General features: G+C 42.0%; 2 protein-coding genes across 10 annotated transcripts in view; both read right to left on the bottom strand.

Annotated features, from left to right (window-relative positions):
* The window catches only part of LOC311053968 (protein NLRC3-like), a 33,815-nt gene extending 26,383 nt beyond the window's left edge, over positions 1 to 7,432 (bottom strand). For 7 of the 9 annotated variants that reach the window (XM_084069794.1, XM_084069792.1, XM_084069793.1 and 4 more), the window contains exons 1-3: positions 7,294 to 7,432; positions 2,129 to 2,299; positions 1,641 to 1,754 (exon numbers count right to left, since the gene is read on the bottom strand). In XM_084069794.1, coding sequence (XP_083925920.1) covers positions 1,641 to 1,754; positions 2,129 to 2,280 — 266 coding nt within the window. In that variant the 5' untranslated portion in view covers positions 2,281 to 2,299; positions 7,294 to 7,432. The remainder of the gene's footprint in view (positions 1 to 1,640; positions 1,755 to 2,128; positions 2,300 to 7,293) is intronic. The other 2 variants (XM_084069795.1, XM_084069799.1) reach the window with 2 other exon arrangements.
* Positions 7,433 to 8,795: 1,363 nt separating this feature from the next.
* The window catches only part of col2a1a (collagen, type II, alpha 1a), a 49,135-nt gene continuing 38,980 nt past the window's right edge, over positions 8,796 to 18,950 (bottom strand). Inside the window, exons 42-53 of the mRNA XM_084068193.1 lie at positions 18,712 to 18,819; positions 16,280 to 16,387; positions 15,806 to 15,859; positions 14,457 to 14,564; positions 14,198 to 14,251; positions 13,959 to 14,066; positions 13,803 to 13,856; positions 12,855 to 12,962; positions 12,427 to 12,715; positions 12,039 to 12,226; positions 11,282 to 11,524; positions 8,796 to 10,573 (exon numbers count right to left, since the gene is read on the bottom strand). Of these exons, the coding sequence (XP_083924319.1) occupies positions 10,427 to 10,573; positions 11,282 to 11,524; positions 12,039 to 12,226; positions 12,427 to 12,715; positions 12,855 to 12,962; positions 13,803 to 13,856; positions 13,959 to 14,066; positions 14,198 to 14,251; positions 14,457 to 14,564; positions 15,806 to 15,859; positions 16,280 to 16,387; positions 18,712 to 18,819 (1,569 nt within the window). The 3' untranslated portion in view covers positions 8,796 to 10,426. The remainder of the gene's footprint in view (positions 10,574 to 11,281; positions 11,525 to 12,038; positions 12,227 to 12,426; positions 12,716 to 12,854; positions 12,963 to 13,802; positions 13,857 to 13,958; positions 14,067 to 14,197; positions 14,252 to 14,456; positions 14,565 to 15,805; positions 15,860 to 16,279; positions 16,388 to 18,711; positions 18,820 to 18,950) is intronic.

The raw sequence follows: 18,950 nt of genomic DNA, 5'->3' as shown, positions 1-18,950 counted from the left end.
TCATACTCATGTCATGGGGGGGGGGGGGGGCTAGTGAAAGTTGCACAAGTTCTAACTGTATGGCGTGTGTGATATGAAATTTACCATAATCCCAGTAATCCTTAATCATATTCCATCATATTCAAGGGCTTTTGCAGAGAAATGAGACAGACTCCAGTCATTTTCAAATTAGAGCACTGCAGAGGGCAGGTGTGTCTGTGTCCAGCTGACGCTCGTTGATGTTATAGGCATCAAAGCAATTATCCTTCTGCACTGTAAAACAGGCCAACATATAATCTAAGATTAGCAGGACTCATTCAAATGTAGCCTGGGACCGAACGAATCTGCGAGTGCAAAAAAAAATTGCACTCTGCGATTTGGGTCTGGCACCGCTCCATAGAGAATCCATTTCCTGCTCCAGAAGACGTGTGTGACCAATCAGGGCCCAGTATTCGATTATGGGAGACTGTAATTGGTAGTTGGTTGTAGGTCTAACCAATTGCGTCGAGGGCCATTGTTTTGATCCCGCCCCTTGGGAAAAAAAACGTCCTCATGGAAGCACCAGACTCATATCCACGCAGTGATACAGTCTGTCTACGCCAGGCTAATTCAAATGACAACCAGTGAGTCCCGGGACTCATTTAATTGAAAACCTAACAACATCACTGTATACATATTAGATGTATTAGATATTTATTAGATATTACATTGATTGTATAGCTATTTTATTTGATTAGATATGTGATGTTGTTTAAGAGAAATTAAGAGTTGGACAATATCGGAATATCGGATATTGGCAAAAAAGTCAATATCGAACATCCCTAACAATAAGTTTATTATTTTAAAATTGAAGCACCTACTAAAAGTCACGTTTAGACTGGTCATTTTACATGTTTAGGACTATAGAAGCGTTCATTTTCTGAAGTCTAAACCATTAAGATCAGTTACTTGAAAAGTGTGCAGTCAGGTTTTGCACAAAAGCAATTTGAATAAAATTACCCACTGAGCATTTTTCGGACTATTAGACGTCTAAAATATGTCTAAAGGCTAGGCTAAAACGGGGTTATAATTGGTCTAACAGTGAAAGTTTCTTAGCGGTTTAGGCTTAGCCTGGACGTTGATTAGCTGTTTTTTAAGCATCTATTTATAGACCGTCTATATTATAGCCGTTGAAATGACGTCTATAATATAGACGTCTATATACAGACGCTTAAAAAACAGCTAATCAACGTCTAGGCTAAGCCTAGACCGCTAAATAACTTTCACTGTTAGACCAATAATAACCCGGTTTTAGACGGAGGTCTAATAGCCGACTATGGCTCAGTGGGGACTATTGGCACATGATTCATATAGTAGTAGTGGTTTCTGTTAATGACTATGAATGGGTCTGAAAGATTTTGATTGAATTTTTTTTTAATACAAATATTTCCAATGGCATCTAAATGTACACATGTGGTTGTAAGTATATGCTTATCGGTGCTGCGAGGATGAGGGGGTACCTGGAAAAATGTCTCCCCTCCAAGCGGTACCTGGGCCAAAAAAGTTTGAGAACCCCTGGTGTAGTATATATTGTATAGTGTATATATTGTATAGTGTGTATTGTATAGTGTTATAGTGTGTATATTGTATAGTGTGTATATTGTATAGGAGGATTCACATACGCTGTATCTGGAGGTCCAGGTTCATTACTGAAGTCAGGAGGCATTCCTTTAGACCAGTCACTCTTCATGGACATACAGCTGGGTGTTGGAGACTCTGGTCTGTGGTAAAGACTTCTGGAATCATACAAATTATTCTTTGATTATCATGTGAATAAAACTGTCCATTCAAGATTCTTTATTGTCATGTCCCAACAAGTATAGACAGTGAAATATTTGGGTTTCCCCTCACAATATTGCAGTTACATGAAAACAGAACAAAAATGAATGAAATAATATCACCACTAAAATGTACTATAAATACAATATAGTAAAACATATAGTGTTATAGTCTTTATATTGTATAGTGTTATAGTGTGTATATTGTATAGTGTTATAGTGTGTATATTGTATAGTGTATATTGTATAGTGTTATAGTCTGTATATTGTATAGTGTTATAGTGTATATTGTATAGTCTTATAGTGTATATTGTATAGGAGGATTGACATACTGTGCGTGTGGAGGTCCAGGTTCATTACTGAAGTCAGGAACTCTTTCTTTAGACCAGTCACTCTTCATAGACACATAGTCTGCTGGAGACTCTGGTCTGTGGATGTGATGTTTGTCAGGTCCCTCCTCCTCTCTCTCCACACGCTCACTCATCTTTAGGTCTTTATTAAACCTGTCAGGGTTACATCAATGAAATAGATCAGAAAACACTCACTCATCTTTAGGTCTTTATTAAACCTGTCAGGGTTACACTCAATGAAATAGATCAGAAAACAGGAAATACTGGATGCGTGTGCACAACTGTGAGCATGTGAGTCCTTTACACACTTACTACGAACACACACACACACACACACACACACACACACACACACACACACACACACACACACACACACACACACACACACACACACACACACACACACACACACACACAGTACTTCATGCTAGTACAGAGTACTAGCATGCACTTGAGAGAGACAGGGAGAGAAAGACTTAATTCGAATCCGCTCCCTTAAGGTCGTAACACACGGCAAGCGGTTCACGTGGGCGTTACCGTGTCGATCAGCGGTGATCGCACCGCGATCATTGTTGTTTTGTCCTCCTGCGCGATGCGGTGAAAACAAAAGCTCACCACAATCCAGCTCTTGCCACCCGCGCGCTCGTGCACAAACGAGCACGTGCGCGAAAGTTTCACGGGACCGTGCCCGCTCGCCTCACCACCCCGCTCGCCTCACTGGTGAAAAACTCGCCCCATATTTGCATACTGCAAATATGGGGCCAAAAATTTTTCCTGAGCGAAATCCAATCACAACGGAGCGGGACAGACTAATCTGCCGAGGGCTATTTTTATTTTCATTTTAACATCACAACATCTAACAGTACAGGTTACAGACCTGTAAGGGTCCATTTGGTTCCATTTGTACACTCTCAGAGTTACAGACCCAAAGGGTCCATTTGGTTCCATTTGTACACTCTCAGAGTTAGACCCAAAGGGTCCATTTGGTTCCATTTACACTCTCAGAGTTAGAGACCCAAAGGGTCTATTTGGTTCCTGTTACACTCTCATGGAACCAAATGGACCCTTATGGGTCTGTTCCTGGCCAGGGCAGAGAGTCAAACACCTACCCTGACCACCCTGCACACACAGAGCAACAATCTGGCCATAACATACGTCTCAATACAAGGCCCATGATTCTATATGTAGAGATCTTATTTTAATATAATTTGAGGTAAACTGTCATAGCCAAATGCATATAATCCGTTTGATTGTCAAGTAAAAAAAACATTACAAACATATTAAAAATAAACAAAAAAAGTAATGGAAAAATCATGGCCCCATCACGCATTAGCATGTCCTAATGCATGAGGGGTCGTGATGTCGCTCTCTGTTCCTAAACCATGAATATATTGACAAATGCAAAGAGTATCTCTACACATTCAGCTATGGCCACCTGGCCGGCCCTGAATGTTTTTACTGTCAGAGATATGAAGCAGAGACATCCTGAATGTCTTTACTGTCAGAGATATGAAGCAAAGACACATCCTGAATGTCTTTACTGTCAGAGATATAAAGCAGAGACACATCCTGACCACAGTGAGGCCAACTGGCCTTAGAGAAAACACACAAGAAGTCCAACAAGACACACAAGAATGATTCTATGAGGAGAGGGACCTGCCTTGTGGTGTTAGGGTTCGAAATGACGCGGCAGAGAAGTGTGGCTCAATTCCCCCCAAATTGTCAATATCCAGTGTTTACATGTTTGAGAGTGAGAGAGACTTGTCCTCAATGTCCTTGTCATGAGAGACTTGTCCTCAGCACACTTAGCTGCATGTCACAAACTGACGCACGCACGCACGTGTGTTTTCATTCCCACTAACAATATTTCTCCACGGAACACTAACACCACTTCTCCCAAAGAACATGGATCGTTTTGGTTATAAGCCCACTTGTTTCTATGATGAAAGAGTAAAATGTTACTAACTTTCCGTGGTTTTGTCGGCTTCGAGGAAGCTATTGTTAAATGAGTTTAGGTTTGTTTCTAGTGGGGAACGAATGGCACACGTGTAAATCCTGCCCACTACATTTGATTGCGTAAAGCGCGGCCTGCTTCCTGATCTGATAGCACGCCCACTTGTAGCCAAAGCGCACGGGTTTTCAACACGGCTACCGACAGATTCAAGCCCAGCGATGGATCTGTTCTTGAGAGATTAATCAACCAGTGAATTCCAAGTCCATCAACCAGTGAATTCCAAGTCCATCAACCAGTGAATTCCAAGTCCATCAACCAGTGAATTTCAAGTCCATTAACCAGTGAATTTCAATCCATTAACCCTTCCATTGTGTTAGGGTCATTGTTGACCCGTTTAATTATGTAAAAAGTACCCTTACATTTCTTTATTGGAACGAGGCTTCATGATATCCTCAGAAATAGCCATTTTAACGCAGTGTGTGTGTGTGTGTGTGTGTGTGTGTGTGTGTGTGTGTGTGTGTGTGTGTGTGTGTGTGTGTGTGTGTGTGTGTGTGTGTGTGTGTGTCAGAAATAGCCATTTTAACGCAACAAAATTATTTATCATCATTTTAATTAATTCTGATGGTCTCTATAAAAAAAGTGACGCGACAGAGAAGTGTGGCTCAATTCCCCCCAAATTGTCAATATTCAGTGTTTACATGTTTGAGTGTGAGAGAGACTTGTCCTCAATTAGCATTTGCTATCAGGAGTAAAATAAAGTTTATGAAAAATAAATGACTTTTTACCTTCTATGGTATACGGGTCAAAAATTACCCTAACACACCAAGTGTCACTATTTTTAATTGTCACGGTTCGAGTCGGGACGGAGTGTAGGACCCAAGTGCAGGAGAGAGACGGAGGCTGAAGTGAACGGTTCAAAGTATTTATTAACTAAAGACAGGAAAATAAACAAGGAACTGAACTCAAGATCTAACCACACACAACATGAGATAATGAACAAGCAAGGTCATGGTGTAAACACAGGGTTTAAATAGACAGGGAAATAATAAGACACAGGTGAACTCAACAGACAATCAACACTCGGATAGGCTGAGGGACTAGGAGGACACAGGAGGAGAACATGACTAATCAACAGGGAGGTGAGACAAGACAGGTAACAGTAACTAAGCACAACAGGAAACAAGACTACAAAATAAAGGTACAGAACAGCATGGCAAAAACAGAGCAACAGAACACAATAGGAATGATACAACATAAATCCTAATAAGTCCACAACCTTATAAGGGCAGGAAGATCTAAATAACAAAGACAGAGTCCGCGGCCCGAGGAGCGGACCGTGACAGGCCTACAGAACATGCCTAAAGTGTCCACGACCATATAAGGGCAATGGCGGTCTAAATAATAACATCAAAGTCCACGGCCCGAGGAGCGGACCGTGACATTCCCACTGAGCATTTTTCGGGCTATTAGACGTCTAAAATACGTCTAAGGGGTAGGCTAAAACGGGGTTATAATTGGTCTACTGGTGAAAGTTTTTTAGCGGTCTAGGCTTAGCCTAGACGTTGATTAGCTGTTTTTTAAGCGTCTATTTAGTAGATCGTCTATATTATAGACGTTGAAATGACGTCAATAATACACCGTTTTAGACGGAGGTCTAATAGACGACTATGGCTCAGTGGGTTAATAATATTAACATTTTTTAAAGTTAAAAAACTAAAACTATTATATTTTTTGGGAAGTGTAACAGTGCTGGTGGTTCAGCCCAGTTCACAAAGGAACTGACAGGTACAGAGCAAACAGTCTAACATCCATTTGTTTACATATTCGAGATTGCAATATTAAGCAGTAAACAGGGGTCAACATTATAGTAGTTAAACGTTCTGGGGCCAGCAGAATTGTGTTGCTTCATACAACACAAACATCACTGCACCACACCTACGTGACTAATAAACAACAGAGGGAGAGAGAGAGGGAGGGAGGGAGGGAGGGAGAGACCTAGGGAGAGGGAGGAGTTCAAGGAGCACACAGCACACAACTGACTTCCTCTGCTGTGGTCACGTGATTTATTGTAAAACTGCAGAGGAGAGTAGACGGAGAGAGAGGGAGAGAGGAGGGACCTAGGGACAGACAGACACAGAGAGAGAGAGAGAGAGAGAGAGAGAGAGAGAGAGAGAGAGAGAGAGAGAGAGAGAGAGAGAGAAGGGAGGGAGGGAGGTGGGACCTAGGGAGAGGGAGGGGTATGCACACAAAACACACAACCAACTGTGGACATGGTTTACTGTAAAACTGCAGAGGACACTCTTGTTGAGTGACTCACACTGTGGCAAATGTCACACTTCTAACGTATATCATAGAGGCTATTTAACTCTGACAGATATTGTGTTGTGTAACTTATAGCATAGTTTATCTAACTGTAACTGACATTCTGTTGTGTAACTTATAGCTTAGTTTAAATTACTAATGTACAGTGGTGGGAAAATTACTCAAATGTTTTGCTTAAGTATCCATACCAAAAGTAAAAGTACTGAAATGTTTGAAAATTGCAGATCTACAAGCTCACAACGCATCACGATGCAACGTGTTGTGAGCTTGTCGATCGGCTATATGCAAATAGCCTAGTTATAAAACAGGACTATGTTTTATAATGTGATAATGTATATCTGCACAGTAACTGGTAACTACATTTTTCAAATAATTGTAGTGGAGTAAAAGTACAATATTTGCCACTGAGAGTGGAGTAGAATGAAAAGTATTGGAAATTGGAAATGCTCAAGTAAAGTACAAATCCTTAAGTACAGTACTTGGAGTACATGTACTTAGTTACTTTCCACCACTGCTAATGTATATGTCTTCCATATGAGTTAGTGGTGACATCATGAGAGAGAGAGAGAGAGAGAGAGAGAGAGAGAGAGAGAGAGAGAGAGAGAGAGAGAGAGAGGGAGAGGGAGAGAGAGAGAGAGAGAGAGAGGGAGAGGGAGAGAACGTAGCTATTAAGTAAGAAGTGAACCTTTGTATGTTAAACTGTCATGAAGTTGTTCTAGTCATATGAATACACTGCAATCAACTATATAACAACACAATAAAACACATTTCACCCACTTCTTTACGTCTGTAAACCTGTGGTTGATTCTTAACTTGTATAACACAAGACTAGAGATATTTGCTGTAGCATATTGTTCAAAACACTTACCCTACATTAGTCTGTAAACTTTGATCCGATGTCACAAAATGTGTGTTCAGTTCGCCGTGTTGTTGTCGTGTCAAAATGGTCGACTGTATATCAAAATACTAACATTTCCTATCATACCTGGTGTGTCTACAGTTTCCTCTGTCCCTGTAAACTCCAACATGGGAGGAGTCACTGAGGATTCAGGGTAATGAGAAACCATGGGACTCTCCCCTTCTGTCTCTAGCTTGTTCCCGCCTCTCCCTCTCATACACACACGAGCATGTGGCGCACACACACACACACACACACACACACACACACACACACACACACACACACACACACACACACACACACACACACACACACAGGGGCGGACTGGGACCAAAATTCAGCCCTGGCATTTTGGTCCGAACCGGTCCACCACCCCCCGGACCGTTTTGTCAACGGGGGGGGGGGGGGGGGTTCACTGTTTTATGCCCGCATATGCCAAATGGCCAGTCCGCCACTGATTAATTCAGGAGAAGTGGATATCCACACACTATTACTACTGATGCCCCCATGATGATATTTTATGAATGTGCAAGCTCTCACCACTTTTTCAGACACTGGAACTGGATTGGATTGAATATCTTACAAATTGCAAATTATACAAAAAGCAAGTGCCCTCCTCACTCAATCTAAAGCCACATATCAACACCACTACCCTTTTCCGCCTGTAGTGCCCACCCATAGTGTTTGTATTTGTTGATGACATGTGTTATTGTGTTCATTTTGTACGCTATGCTGATGAATTGAATACATAAGACCACAAAGGATTTTTTTTTGTGTTATCCTTTTAGTTTTAATGTCTTACTGTACATTTATGACTAATACAGTATTCAATCAATCAATTATATTATTGTAAATGGCTGGTTTTATTACTGGCGCATTCATACATGTACAGTATATTACTTCAAAGCAAAACTCAAGTTAACTTCACTATTATGGTCATGGAAACAACTGTAGTAGCCATGTTGTAATACTGATGTTGGGCCGTTTATTTACTGAATCATTACAGTAGACAATACTTCACAATTCCACTCGCCGTTATCATTTTATTTCCTTTATTTATGCCTATAGTTCAAACAAACAGGGGCCAAAGCACACCCCCACCCTGAAACCGCTACAGTACAGTACTTCCAATTCTGATGTTGAGTCTCATGAAAATACACACTGGCATTGCACAGTCTCTCAAAACATGCACACACACACACACACACACACACACACACACACTCACACACACGCACACACAGGCACGCACGCACACACACACACACACACACACACACACACACACACTCACACGCACGTGCACACACACGCACGCACACACACACACACACGCACACAACGTGCACTCACGTACAAGATGAGCTGACCTCTCAAGAAAAAACAACTATCACAAAAAGAAAAAAGAAAAATAATTGAACTACACATGAAGGGTTCGGTTGAAAGGAATAAAAAACAAACGCATCCTCCCCACGCCAGTTCTGTTTTTATTCAAAAGCTCAATTAAAAAAAAAAAAAAACAGCTTCATTTGTTACTTGGTTTTTTCCTTTTATTTCCAATTTACATCAATTAAAAAGTGTAACAAAATAAACAAAACAAAAACAAAAACAAAAACAAAAAAAAAGATTGTGATCATAATAAAATTAATAATAAAAACAAAAATAAAAAATATACACACCCTCACACACACAGAGACAACCCACCCTGATTGTTTAGGGGTTTTTTTGAGTGGCTTTCCTTATTGGAGTCCCATGGTTCAAGGTTTGGGGGGCAAAAAGACTTCCGAGGAGGACACGCTTTAAAGCCCCTTTTCTCCCCCTAATGTGGCCCTGTTGCACCGTCCCTCCAGGGTGGGGGGTGTGTGTGGTGTGTGAGGTTAGTGGGAATCGGGGAGGGGGGTGGGGGGAACAATGGATTCTAGAAGTCATAGCACCTTGTGAAGATTAGAGCAAAACCCCATGTTAAAGATGGCCTGCTCAGCCCCGGATGGTCAGCTTAAGATTTTTAAAGGTTCGAACATTTTCACTTTGTTTTTTCAGCGTGAGGTAGCTTTTAAACAATCAGGATGACTACAATAAAAGCAAAACAAATTCTTCCCTTCAATTTGTCAAGAAAGGTTTTTTCTTTTGATAATAAACTGGGTAAGACAACATCTGATGGGGGCAGTCAAGAGGGGGGTACGGGGTACATGACAAATGAAACATACATCCCAAATGAAACCTCACTTTGTAGAAAGTGTTGGTGCGCATACAGACACATGTATGTACACAGAATGTGGAAATATATATATATATATAAAACCCCATCTGGTTGTTTATAAACACAGACTTTTACAACAATAGAACCAAGGATTTATAATACACAGTAAAAAAAAAACGCTCCCGTAACGTGATGGATAAGTCTGGGGCGGAACTGTTTTTTTATTACTGAAAATATCTTAGTTTTTTTGGATTCTACATGGATTCAAAATGCCGTGTTTTTGGTCGGGACAGGAGGAGCGAGATAGCGGGACAGGAGATGGCGTAGGACTGAGACGAGAAGAGGGTGTGGCTTGGTTCTGTAGTGGGAGGGGCCTCGTCTTCTAAAAAAAAAAAGAAAAAAACAACCCCGCCCCAGTCCTACCTCAACCCCGCCCCCGTTCAAGGTTTAATAAGACAATAAATAAGTGACATCGAGTCATGTTTCTTGTGTCTCCATCACTTTGTATTCACTCGATCGGGTCCGTCCCTCTCCTGGTTCCTCCTGGCTCTGAAGGATTCCCGGTGGGCCATGGTGGGGAAACATGACTGGATCTCAGGAACGTCGGGGGGGTCGGTCGACAGACAGACAGACAGGGAATGCTTGCTTGTGTCGTTTACAAAAAAAGGAATATTGCCGGTGCCCTTTCAGTGCTGAACATCCAAGGGAGTACAAAAACTTGGAACAGCACTTCTTTGTGTTGAGAGAAAAAGTATCAATTTTCTTTGTTTATAATTTCCATGTCTTCTTTATTGTGGAAGTGAGTGTTAAATGTTTCATAGTTGAAAAGTTTTTTTACTTTGTATTTTTTTACTTTGTTTTGTTGATGGCCACTTGATGGATATTCCAACTTTTTCTTTTTTACAAGAAGCAGACGGCTCCTACATCCACTCCGAACTCCTGATCCGCACCACCAATGTCCATGGGAGCAACGTCCACGATAGGGAGGCGGGACGTCTTCTGGGTTTTGTACTCAAAGACGGTCTTGCCCCACTGGCCTGTATGTTTCTGTGGATGGAGAGCAAGAGGAACGTGGTTACACTCAGACAAGATTCAAGAAAGAGGCAATAGTCAGGCGGGAAATTGCTGTTTTCAATACATGATAGTTCAGTTGGTGATACAAGCATGAAATTTGGCACAGATGACCTTCATATGACCCCAATTGATAATCAACCTCTGGCCGTGCAGAATTCCAAAAATTTCAAGATGGCCACCAGTTTTCAGAATGGCTGCCACGGGGCCAACGTTTTGGACTATATCACTTTGCCAGGGCTGTACAGTAAATATTTGATATAAGAGAATATGTTCTCGAGGTATTTCTACCAAGTAAGATAAAAAATAACATTAGCTTCCAATACGGCGGCATATTTTCCAATATGGCTGCCGATAAATTGCAGAAATGTAATGTTTGTTGGTCATTATTGCTTATTGTTTTGACGTTTTTTCTTATAGTTATGGTTAATACATGTAATTATAATTGATCATCTAAAACAAATGGCCGCCAGATTAACAAATCTGATTTGTTTTTTTTATAATTATTACAAAGCAATTTCACTTAAAATGACACTACCTTTAAAAGACATCAAAGGCACACATACATACTCAAAGCTAAAGAAACAGTATCTGTATGTATGTGTGTTTTACAGTATCCCTATAGGCTAAGTGAATATGTTATGTTCCCATGGCGCCCCAATGGCGGAAAGTCCTCCCCCTCACCTTGCAGCCGTCCTCCAGCACGCCGTACGTGAAGCGGCTGTTGCCCTCGGCGCGGATGCTCACGTCGTTGGAGCCCTGCAGGAGCAGGGCCTTCTTCAGGTTGCCCGTGCTCTGCTCCATGTAGGCCACGCTGTTTTTACAGTGGTACGTGATGTTCTGGGACGCCTCTGTGGACAGCAACCTCAGGAAGGTCAGCTGGATGCTGGCAGCGGCGGCCGCAGGGCCCTCCTGGGCATAGCTGAACTGTTGGGGGCGAAGAGAAGAACCAAGATGGAGGAGTTTCATCATCATCATCGTGTTCATACACATTGATACCAATTGATACCATGTTGTTACACTGTGTTTTCATGTGTGCTGTTGTCACTGTTGTTGTGGTCTTGGTTCTTTAGCTGTAGGAAGTATTACTAGAAGTCTACTAAAAAACGTTTATAGCTCAAGACCCAAAAGAGAAATTAGACATTTTTCCAGGGAACCAAACTAATGAGAATAGCAGAATCTACAAGCGCACAACACACCGCGTTGCGAGCTTGCAGATCTGCTATTTTGTGACCCATAAAAATTTGTCCACAACCCACATATGGGTTCTGACCCACTGTTTGGGAAACAGTGTACTAAAAGACCAAGTCATATTCAGACCAGTTATACTAGATGGTCTCGTTCATATCGATCGATTGATTCTTAAATGGCAGAAATCCACCCAGTGAATGGATAGATTATTTCAGAACAGCAGAGAGGTGTATCATTAATGTAAACCTACGTGGAACCCTCCGTTCATGGTCTCTCCGAACCAGACGTGTTTGCGCTCCTTGGTCTTGCTAGTCCACCAGTTCTTGCGTGGCACCTGGCTGATGCTGGGGTAGACGCAGGTCTCGCCACTCTCCATGTTGCAGAAGACCTTGATGGCATCGGCCGTGCTGCCAATGTTGGGGTCGACCCAGTAGTCACCTGTAACAGACAAGAGTGGTGTTCAGGATGTGTTCACGTTCTAGCTCTGTTCCCTTCAAACCCCATCTATCTCTCCTCTAGAGCCAGACCCATATCAGTTTAGTTGATCAATCTGCAATTATGTTTGACATTTTTGACGACATCGGTATCATGCAGCCAATGTGTCCCGATTTTTCCTACAACTCTCCGCTAAAACTCACCGCTCTTCCACGTCGGGTGGCACAGCTTGAGGTCTCTGCAGGTGCGGGCGGGGTTCTTCTGCGAGCCGTCGGGGCTGCGCAGGTTCTCGATCTGGCTGTTGATGGACTTGAGCGTGGAGTCCACCTCCACGTCGTGCGTCCGCAGCGAGCTGGACGCCTCGTCCGCCCTCATGTAGCGCAGGGGGTCCGGAGACTTCTCCACCTGGGACAGACCGGCGAAGGCGGACATGTCGATGCCGGGGCCGGGGGGTCCCGGGGGTCCTGGGGGTCCAGCGTTACCGGGAGGACCCTATAGGAGAGGTTGAAAGAAGACAAAGAAGACGATGAGGGACCAGGAAGGGACATGTTGGGTCGTTGGTGTTAAAGACAATAACATTATTTGTACAGTAATAGGCCTATAATAATGGTTATGATGCGTTGCCACTCACAGCAGGTCCGGACTCTCCAGAGCGTCCACGGGGTCCAGGAGGTCCGATGGGTCCGGGTGTTCCGTTACCTCCGTCTTTACCAGCAGGTCCAACTGGTCCAGGGGGTCCCTGCACACAGCAAAACGATATACAGCTGTTAAACATGATTCTTGTTGAGTGTCAGTGGTTCTCAAACAAAGTTCAGGTGTGTCTTCAGATTTTGACTTGCCCTTCGATGTGCCTTGGGCAACAGAAAGCCAGAAAACCACTACTGTACCTGATGACACCTGAACATATTTGCACTATTTTGGAAAGCATTCTCCAACCTAAAGTAGCCTCTTCTATCTATGCACCCTTCCACCTCACCATGCAGGATTAGTAATACAGTGATGATATTATTCCATCATTTTCATTATGAGGATGATGTACACCGATGAGCTCATCCCAGCCTGAGATAGCGATCTAATGTCTATGTCTGTCTTCTTCTGTCATCATGGAAGATAATTACAGCTGTCCACCTTATCACGGCGGTGGCTAATTAAAGAGCACTGGCTTTCATCGTCCGTACGTTCCTGGTCGGACCTTTGCTGCATGTCAGTCCCTGACTCTCTCTCCTTGTTTACATGTCTCTCTACCCTGAAAATATCAACAAGGGCAAGGAAAGCCTGAGGGGAAAATGTATTCTAACTATCACAACGACAGTGATGAACGACATATTTATAGTTATAGTGCTTGGTGTGGACGGCCCTGATATCCATGCCTTTTACTAACAACGGTTGATCGAACGGTCGATTGATCGATTGATTAACACAAAACATTGTCTGGCTGGTGTTTATTTTTTATTTTTTTTAGGATGTTGCTACACTGTGTTTTTATGTGTACTGGTGTGACTGTTTTTGTGACAGGTTAAGCTGTACCCTGGTATTATTGTACTAAAGACTGAAGTTGAACTGCATCCTGGGAACTCACCTTGGCTCCGGAAGGTCCACCAGGTCCAGAGGCACCGGCGTCACCAGCGGGACCCTGTTGGCACAAAAATAATACGTTAAGACGGCAGAACCGCTACAGATACAGGTTGAGGTGCGCAGATATAAAATGGCGGTGCTGCCGAAATGCATGACTTACAGGGGGTCCGGGAAGACCCTGCAGGCCAGTGAAACCACGGTGACCCTTCTGTCCCCTCTCTCCTGCCTCGCCGGCCTCTCCCTTGTCTCCACGTGGTCCTTGGGGTCCCTGAAAATATACATACAAAGATGGTTCAGCCATGCACCGAATGGCACCTCTGCATAGAAACATACTGTATAAAAACGTTATACAGTATAACAGCACTCCTCCTCAAGTGATTCTTTGCCGTTAATACTCACAGCCATGCCTCTAGCTCCAGCTGGTCCGGCAGGTCCTGCAGGTCCTTGAGCACCCTGAAATACAAGTGTTTGAGCTCTCAATTAATCACTTTAAACCTATTTAGGACTTGTTACTATAAATGGGGGAAAAAAAGGTAAAACAACACAGGAGTACGACTACACATGTTTAAGTGGTTAAGGTAACACATGTTATATATCATATTAGTTCAACAGCACAACATCTTTGTGGTTGTAACATGGTGTGTGTGGTGGTACTTACACCATCTCCTCTGTCTCCCTGCTTTCCGAGGGGTCCGACGGGGCCAGGGGCTCCGGGGGATCCTGGAGCGCCAGGTGCGCCAGCGGGTCCGGTGTTACCACGCTCTCCCTACAGGAGCAGACAGTCCAAAGGTCAGGGATGATGGGGATCGAGAACCAGTTATATCATTCAATCGATTCCGAAGTTATTGAGAATCGGAAATCAATAAGCTGATTTGGCTTCAGCCATCAATTCTCATATAAATGATCTCGATTCTAGCGGGAGCTGACGTGACGTCTTGTCCAGAGAGGTGAGAGTCATGTCATTGCAATCAAATCACTGGCACAAACATACTGTATGTCCTTCTAATAAAGCTTTTGACTTCTGTAGAATTAAAGGATTAAATTAAATGAAAGTGATAGAGTGCCCCAGATTAGCACCAATTTTCAAACAAATACCAATAATAGAAAAACATTGATAGTGGAATCGGTAAGGAATCGGTTTGATAAGCAGGATCGACAAGGGGATCAAAATCAGTCAAAATCAACGATCCCCAATCCTGGTCCGAGGTTTTGGGGAACGTCTTACACCGATATGGAAATTCTGGGCAGATACCAATGCTCAAAATAACAATTTGCCAGATAGTCAATAGCGATATCTGTTTATTTAATTTGTGTTGTTAGTTATTCCCCCTTTTGTGCCAGGGGGAATCAAATAAATCTTCATTATGAAAAGTAAGTGTTCAGAATCTTCAGCTTGGCAGGCAGCAGATAACCAACACACCTACATAGCTGTCACCATTTTGACATTTTACTTGATGATTAATTGTCGCTCAAATAATTAACGATTTAATTGCGTTTCTGTCGTTGTCGTTGAACATTGGAACATTATGAATGAAAATAAAATTTCTGTTTGGTTTTTGGCTTTGCTAACAAAAGGTGCACAGGGAGTACATAACTTCATAACTTTATACTTAATTTTCTTAAAAACATGAATAGCGGAAATAGCCGATTTACAAGCTCAAAACGTTTTGAGCTTGTAGATCGGCTATTTCCAGAATGTTTTCCTTAATGTTTGAAAGGATATCAACATTTTTCAACATGGAAACATATTAGGACGATTATCTCAAATTATTGCGATTAAGCAATTCTGTAACAATTATGACAGGCCTATAGCCAGCGCAAAATTGATGCGTCACAACAGATAAATATCGGCTACAGCCATTGTTAAATGTCAATTTCACTGATGTCAAGGATAATGAATGTCGGTTAATCTCAATTTGCTGATATGCCGATGTCAGTCAATGAGGTGAATATCAGCCTGGCTGAACTGGGATCAGTTTGGTGTACAGTATGTTGCTGATGTCTCACCTTGACTCCTCCAGCACCATCCCTGCCAGGAGGACCATCTGCTCCAGCATTACCCTGTAACACACACACACACACACACACACACACACACACACACACACACACACACACACACACACACACACACACACACACACACACACACACACACACACACACACACACACACACACACACACACACACACACACACACACACACACACACACACACACACACACACTTCATGAAATGGCAGGTCGACACCACACGCTACACGCTTCGTCATCATATGCAATTTGTTCATCCGTTTAATGGAATAGATTTATTAGATGTATAAAAAATATATATTTTGAAGTAACAATACTCTACTCAACTCATTTGACAAATAAACGTAATAAACTGATGTATAAACTGTTGTTTCGGTCTCATTGTCCTGCTATACTTATTTTGCAAGATGTTACTACTACTGTATTTGTGTTGTCGTTTACTGACCTCTCTGCCAGGCTCTCCAGCGGGTCCACTCAGTCCAGGGGGTCCCACGGGTCCAGGGGCTCCACGGTCGCCACCAGATCCAGTAGATCCCTGCTTACCGGGCTCTCCCTATAAAAGACACACAATAATACACACTCAGTAAAATACATAAAACACACACACTGAAACACAGGAAGTACACAGGTCAGACTGCGGACAAATACGATTAGCTTCTCAAATGTTTGGAACCTACTGTCCACACTGTTATTAAATGTGATCTGTAGGAACTACTGTCCACACTGTTATTAAATGTGATCTGTAGGACCTACTGTCCACACTGTTATTAAATGTGATCTGTAGGACCTACTGTCCACACTGTTATTAAATGTGATCTTTAGGACCTACTGTCCACACTGTTATTGAATGTGATCTTTAGGACAGACTGTCCACACTGTTATTCACAAGTGATCAAATCACAGACATTGTCAATCTATCTGCATTGGTTGCTGTGGTAACGACCTAACGACATAGGCGTGAGTAATGCTTAATTTACACATCTACATTCTGCAGACTCACATTGTGAGCTTGTAGATCAGCTATTTTTGGTAAGTCATATGATGTATAAATCAGACTTCAGTGTCCTGACTGAGACACATCTAGAAGTCACATTTAAATCACATTTGTTATTCATTCCTGATTAATAAAAATCAGTTTCCATGTGTTTTTATGCTATTCAGACTTGGTAAAACCGATTCCAATCTGGATAGGCCCAAATGTCTGATTAAAGGGATATTTCGCTTTCACATGTTTGGGCTCATTTTATCGTCTACTCTGGCTTTTGTGTTTCACCCAAGACAGTTTTGAAGTTGCTAGATTCAGTATTTAGATATTTGATATTAAGTTCATCTGACACGCCCCCTTATATAAACCCATTGTAACTTCGAACTCCATTTTAACCATGATAGATTAATTTAAAACACCTGTCCTTAGTTCTGGTGACTGATATTGACCTTCTAATGGGTGAGGGGGCCGTCCTTTTTCAATAACTTTTTTTCATCTATGTTTAATAATTTATTTGAAAAATGAAACAAATAAAGAGCATGTTCTGTCCAAGTGACAGCAGGTGGTCTATTATAGTCCATGTTATAGCGCAGGGTTGGATTTTCTGGTGGGGGGATGGGGGGGATCCATGCCTCTGCTTTTGATATCCCCCCTCTGGTCATTATTACTATACTATGTTTTATCCATGCTTCTGGTCACACTGAATTAAATACATGCATTCATTTTTGGGGAATCTAATATGTTTGTTATGTATGTTTGATAATATCACAATGTAACAATTACATTGTAAAAAGCTGATTTACAAGTCACAATGCTTGTAGATCGTCTATTTTCGCTATTTGCCGTACAAAGAAGTATATCAGGTTTGTGTGTGTGTGTGTGTGTGTGTGTGTGTGTGTGTGTGTGTGTGTGTGTGTGTGTGTGTGTGTGTGTGTGTGTGTGTGTGTGTGTGTGTGTGTGTGTGTGTGTGTGTGTGTGTGTGTGTGTGTGTGTGTGTGTGTGTGTGTGCACGTGCGTGTGTGCTTTTTGTTTTGTTTTTAGTTCTTTTTAAGTCAAACCATGTGTTAGTGAGTCTGTTTTCTGGTTTGATCAAATGAAAACTTGTAATAGGATCAATATTTGGATAATCCAGCTAAAGGAGAAGATTAAGCTAGCCTGCAAGTCAAAGACCAGTTTACTGTAAGATTAAGGTCGTATCACATGAGTTTTCATAGCAAAACTCTTAAATCCATAGCCCTCAATGTCTGTATAGCCAGATATTGTGATAGATTTAAAACTACACAGCTACACTATCTTTATTTATATAACTAAATATCATATACGATAGGGCTGGGAAATGTATGGATATTATATTGATATGGTTATTTTATTTTGTCTATATGGTTCAGCACTATCATACAGTAAAGTAAGTTGTTCCCAAACAGATGGGTCCCCAAATTATTTTGGGGGGTCCCCAGATGATTAGCTTAATGTGCAACATTGTTTTCTCACTCAACAGTAAACAAACCAACATACAGTATAAGTAGGCTATATACAGTGTATCTGCACATTTATAAAGTTACAATTTAATGACTTTTAAGACCCTTTTAATACCAAATTGGCCAAATATTACCTAAGAAAGAGGCAAACATTGAAAATAGCCGAACTACAAGATCACAATCTTATAGTGATCTTGTGATCTTATAGTTTGGCTAATTTCCACAATATTCATCTGTGGAACCAAGTCAAAGTAATTGTAATGCCTCAACTCCTACAAGTCCAAGTGCTTGTCAGGGTGGGGGGGTCCCCAGTTCAGATATGATTATTTTGGGGGGTCCCATTCTAATATGACTATTTTGGGGGCTTGTGGCACTGAAAAGGTTGAGAACCCTTGGAGTAAAGCAGAGACTTACAGAAGGTCCAGGGAGACCAGGGAAACCTCTCTCTCCACGCTGACCAGGCAGACCAACAATACCACGAGATCCAGCCAGACCATTAGGGCCTCCGGGACCATCGGGACCCTGTAGAGACACACACACAACAACAACCACCATGTTACAGGACTGTAGCTTTAAGTTAGAGTTTGAGATACAGACAGAATAGTATTAGCTTTGTTTACTTTGTGCTCTAACTGAAACAGTTTATCTATGGA

This window comes from Gymnoscopelus microlampas, assembly GCF_963454915.1.
Source record: "Gymnoscopelus microlampas genome assembly, chromosome: 10".
In the NCBI taxonomy this organism is placed as follows: Eukaryota; Metazoa; Chordata; class Actinopteri; order Myctophiformes; family Myctophidae; genus Gymnoscopelus; species Gymnoscopelus microlampas.
Note: the sequence above shows the minus strand (reverse complement) of the source record. Positions and strands in the feature narration are given on the sequence as shown.